Source organism: Vigna radiata, unplaced genomic scaffold, assembly GCF_000741045.1.
Source record: "Vigna radiata var. radiata cultivar VC1973A unplaced genomic scaffold, Vradiata_ver6 scaffold_48, whole genome shotgun sequence".
Classification (NCBI taxonomy): domain Eukaryota; kingdom Viridiplantae; phylum Streptophyta; class Magnoliopsida; order Fabales; family Fabaceae; genus Vigna; species Vigna radiata.
In genome coordinates, this window is record NW_014542925.1 from 1,657,070 (window position 1) to 1,662,105 (window position 5,036).

Below are 5,036 nucleotides of genomic sequence, written 5' to 3' on the forward strand. Positions count from 1 at the left end.
AATCAGCTCAAATTACTCTTTGTATATCTATTAAAACGAACATGCAAACCAACTCAAATCTTCACTCGCTTTTCTTATTGAATAGTTAAATCCCTTCATGCGAATACAACTTTAAACAAAAATTAGACTTAATAAATATTAGTTTACCATAAAACATGATTAACACCAATTGGGCCACAATTAGGCCGTCAGTAATCAAAACCCACCTTGGATTCTATAAATATAAATTTGAAGTATAATGGTAAACAACTATTAATTTTCTTTGAATGCCTTGGTTTCTACAAAAGTTTTCAAATCTCTTTCTCTATATACGGATAAGCAAAGTATTTGTCTTCAGTCTACTTTTTCACATGACTTTTGAAACTTTAAAATAAAGAAAAGTTTATGATTTCTCACAAATATACCTAAAGTCTCATGAAATAAATTATCAATAAAAACATAAGATACACTTCTTATTATTGCTTGAATAAACTCACATGTCTTTATGAACCAGTTACACCTTCTTAGATAATTATCATTTTATAATATCTATAATATTATATAAAGAATTTTTTTTTCACATTGTCTTTTTAATTTTATTTTCTAAATATTCATTTTCTAAAATTTATTAATATTTCTATTTAACTAATTTTTAAATTTAAATATATTTTTTTTAAATTAATAAATAAAATCATCTACAAAATAAATAAAAACTATCTATAATTAAATTATAAAAATTATTTATATTTATTTTTATAATTATAATCATATTATCATTGTCTATTATTATAAAAATAGTGAATATACTGGGCATGTGTTCTCACTAACGTCTTTAAATTAAATTTTTATTATTTAAAAATAACTATGGATAAAATTATATTAAAATTTAAATGTTTTATTTATGAAAGTTTATAGCGTAGAGCTCCGTTGGAATAAGAGAACAAACTGATTTGATCAGCCACACACAACCGCTTATTGCTAACGCGACCTCCTCTTCCTCCTACTGCATCATCAGAGACTCGCTAGGGTTTCTTCTGCACACCCAACCAAATGGTACTCCCAATTCTCATTCCATTCTTAACCTCTTATCTACTTTCTTATGCCTTTGCGCCGTTTTGTTCTTCCAACGAAAACACTCAATGGAATCGCTCCTAAAACTGCCTGTTACCAACACTTTTCTGTTCTGCAAATTTTAATTATTATTACTTATTAGTTAATTAATTAATTATTTTCTGCTTCAGGCTGATCCTGAGTTGGAAGCAATCAGACAGAGAAGGATGCAGGAGCTTATGGGTCGCCGAGGCGTGGTTAGAGATAATTGCTTTTTACTCTATTATTTATTTTTTCATCCTAAAGATTGATAGTTTTCTTGCAATTATTTTATTTTTGCTGATTTGTAGGGAAATCAACAGAACCCTGAACAGGAGAAGGCTCAGGATGATGCAAAGAGGTGTTAATTTATGAATGTAGATTTTTTGTGTTGTATTAAGCTGATTATTTTGCCTCATAAACCCTGTCATCTTTTATTTGTGTTTCTTATCCTTGCCCTTGGAGTAAAATCACTTATTAATATGTATGGATAAACAATTAATTTAGGGAGGCTGAGGAACGAAGACAGATGATGCTTAGTCAGATATTGTCTGCTGAAGCGCGAGAAAGGCGTAAGCAATTTTTTTCTGTCTTAGTGAACATATGCATACGAATGATTCTCTTTTTTCCTTTACTACTTTGGTGAATGGTTGTGTTAAAAAAAAAATACACGGGTGTGTTTTGGTGATGTACTGTTGGTAGAAAATAAAAGTGAATATTTTGTGGTTTGTGATGGTATATGTCAAAGTTTAAATTCTTCTTAGTCGTGCATGCATCTATGAATGTAGAGACCCATGTTGGGGAGGTTTTGCTGATGTTATATATTGTAGGTGTGTTGCTTTCTTAAACATATTGTGTTTTGTATTTGTATGATATCTGGTATTGTGAGATATTTTGGCCAAATGCAAACTATCTACGCAATTGATGCACCTCAAAACAAATATATAGGATATTATTACTAGATGTTATACTTCAATTTCATTCTATTTATTTTGTTGTGACTAAATTCTACCTGCGAATTATTTACCAAAACGCACGCTTTTGAAATAAGATATTAGTATACTTGGGTATAACAGGTAGATTTTTGTGCTTAAATAAGTTTCAGTCCAAGTAACGTACAAAGTGTTTGAAAGCTTACGAAGTGTTTCAATACTAGCTTTTGGAATATGCTTTATCATTTTGCGGATATTGAAGTTTAATATAGTGATCGGTAGTTTTGCTTTGTGTTGAATATAGTGACAATTGTGTATGAGATTAATCTTCTTTGTGTTGAATACAAATATAGAGTCCTCTATTCATAGTAGAAGAAATATGGACTAAGCCTAACATACAAATAAGAAATAATAACAAACTAACTAAAGATAAAGAAAAGATAAAGATAATATATCTAACCCTCCCCCTCAAGCTTGTGCATACAAATCAAATGTACAAAGCTTTGCTACTAATATAATCAATAGACTTAGTGAAAATATACGCTTTTGCACTTGAGTGATATCAAATTATTAATGATTTGTGAGGACGACATAGAAGACAAAATACTAACCTAAAAGACTCTCCCTAAGCAACAAATCTAGGAGATTGTTCCATATAAATCTCTTATTGCAAATCATTGTTAAGGAAAGTATTGTTTACATCCATTGGATAAAAAGGTCATTGTTGAAGAGTCACCGCAACTATAAATCAACTAACAAAAATCATCTTTGTTACGAGAGAAAAAACATATACGGATGGGTCAAACGCAATGATGACAAAAGGGAGGTCAGAAGAGATAGTAATGGAAGAAGTCATGGATGAACAGGAGAGAGAAACCTTAAAAATTCCGAGATTCTCCCATCAAGGCACCTTAAAAAGGAAAAAGAGCAACCTCAATCCCTGAGAGGAGACGGGACGGGACACACAACCATGCATGATGAACTTGAAAGAGGAATAAAAACGACTTCAACGCTCTGAATCATTGCCTAAGAGGAAATGAGACGTACCACCACACACGACGGAAAAAGGAGCAGATTCAAAACTTCAAAAGGCACTGAAAGCCCGTAGGAGTTTTGATGAAGGTGTCGTTGATGACATAATGGTTGCCTGATTGAGGTGATCAAAATTGTGTGATCATCGATCGAAACTGGAACTCTGATAGTGGTTGCGGTAGACAATGACGGTTGATGATGGCGTTGCCAGCAGTGGTAGATGGCGCTACTTTCGGCCGTGGTGGATATAATGACAGAGGCAACAAAAAAGGTTTCCTCAAAAGAACGTTAGGCTTTGATACCATGTTGAATATAGTGAAAACTATGTATGAAATTAATCTCCCTTGTGTTGAATACGCACATAGGATCTCTATTTATAATAGAAAAAATATGGGCTAAGCCCAAAGTTAGAATAAGAAATAATAACAAACTAACTAAAGATAAAGAAAAGATAAAGATAATATATCTAACACTTTGTAAAATAAAATAGTGAATAATGTAGTGTGGAATTGGAGAAATTGTGTTGTATGGAATGCATAAGGTGTACTAGGAATATTTGTTTAATTGGCCTTTTGATTTTTGTTTGGATTTCATTAATCATCATCTTGGAATTATAGTAAGGTTTTTAGTCAGTTAATTGGGCAGACATGATTAGATTTCATGCATTATTTCAAATTTCTTCTGTCTTTGTATGCAGTCGCTCGAATTGCTTTGGTGAAACCTGAGAAAGCAAGGGGTGTTGAGGATGTTATACTTAGAGCTGCTCAAATGGGTCAGATAACTGAAAAAGTATGTTGGATCTTGTTTTCTGCTGAGTCTTTCTCTTATCACCAATTGTAGGCCATATTTATATACTTTATGGTATGATGTATTTTTGTTTGATCAGTGAAGTTGTAGTTGCAGCATTTATTTCTTTGGCCAACTGATAATAGGTCCTCAGTCTATAATTGCATTTTATGCAATTAAGTGACAACTGCTAAATATGTTTAGGGTTCTCATCTTCCATGTGTTACTTAGATGGAATATTAGTGTTGCTTCTTGGGGTAATCACTTCTCTAGGTATAAGTGTATAAAAGAGATTCCCGATGCATTAGGCTCCCATTTAGTGGCTTTTTGGTGAGGATGGATGCGTGCCCCTGCACATTAAGAAATTGTTTCCAAGATTTGAACACGGTGACCTCCAGGTCACTAGGCAACAACTTTATCGTTGTGCCGAGGCTTACCCTGTAGATATAACATAACTTTATCAAGTAACTGTTTATCTACCATGCCTCTAACACACTCATGGCATATTTAGGTCTCTGAGGAAAGGCTCATATCACTGCTGGAGCAAATAAACACTCAAACTGCAAGGCAGACTAAAGTTACAGTAAGTTTTGTAGAATATTTGTTACATTTTCTATTATCATTTTCTGAAATATACCATGCTAATTTTTTTGTCATTTCAGATACAGAGGCGTCGAAGTGTTCTCGAGGATGATGATTAACTGCCACTGTTTGTTCAAACGGTGTGGCTCGAGTATCAATTTCATGCTTTATTATGTATTTTAGCCACAATGTATTGTAAAAGTGGATTGTTAAATTTATCCGTTTCAGTTTGAAATTTTGGTTGCCTTATCAGGCCTCCCAATTAAACTATTAATACTTTGGCGCATTCATTTGTAAAACAATTTCTGGCATGTGGATGGCATCTCACAAATTACATGTTATAATGTTCCACGATTTTTTTTTTTCTAATTTTCCTTTCACATATGCTGAACCCACCGACCATGGCAGAGGATCATCGATTGTTTTAAGGCTCTACTTGGGTTAAACTGATCTTAATTCCAGCTTTGGTGATTGGTAGTTTTGATATAAGATTTGACTCATCTTAATTCTCATCTTCTATGTGTTACTCATTTTGTTGCTCATTTTTTTTTCTAAATATGATTATAAGAAAACATAAATTAATTTAAAAAAAAAAACTCTGCATATTTTAATATTAAATATTTGAACACAAATACT

The 5,036-nt window shown here is 32.3% G+C and overlaps 1 protein-coding gene across 1 annotated transcript; it reads left to right on the forward strand.

The window, feature by feature from the left end:
- The first annotated feature begins 885 nt into the window (after positions 1–885).
- On the forward strand, positions 886–4,757 carry LOC106752837 (DNA-binding protein DDB_G0278111). Its single transcript, XM_014634610.2, has 7 exons — positions 886–1,032; positions 1,221–1,286; positions 1,380–1,429; positions 1,576–1,640; positions 3,730–3,821; positions 4,330–4,401; positions 4,481–4,757. Exons 1-7 carry the CDS (start codon positions 1,030–1,032, stop codon positions 4,517–4,519), a joined length of 387 nt encoding a protein of 128 aa, XP_014490096.1. The 5' UTR covers positions 886–1,029; the 3' UTR covers positions 4,520–4,757.
- The last annotated feature ends 279 nt before the right edge of the window (positions 4,758–5,036 follow it).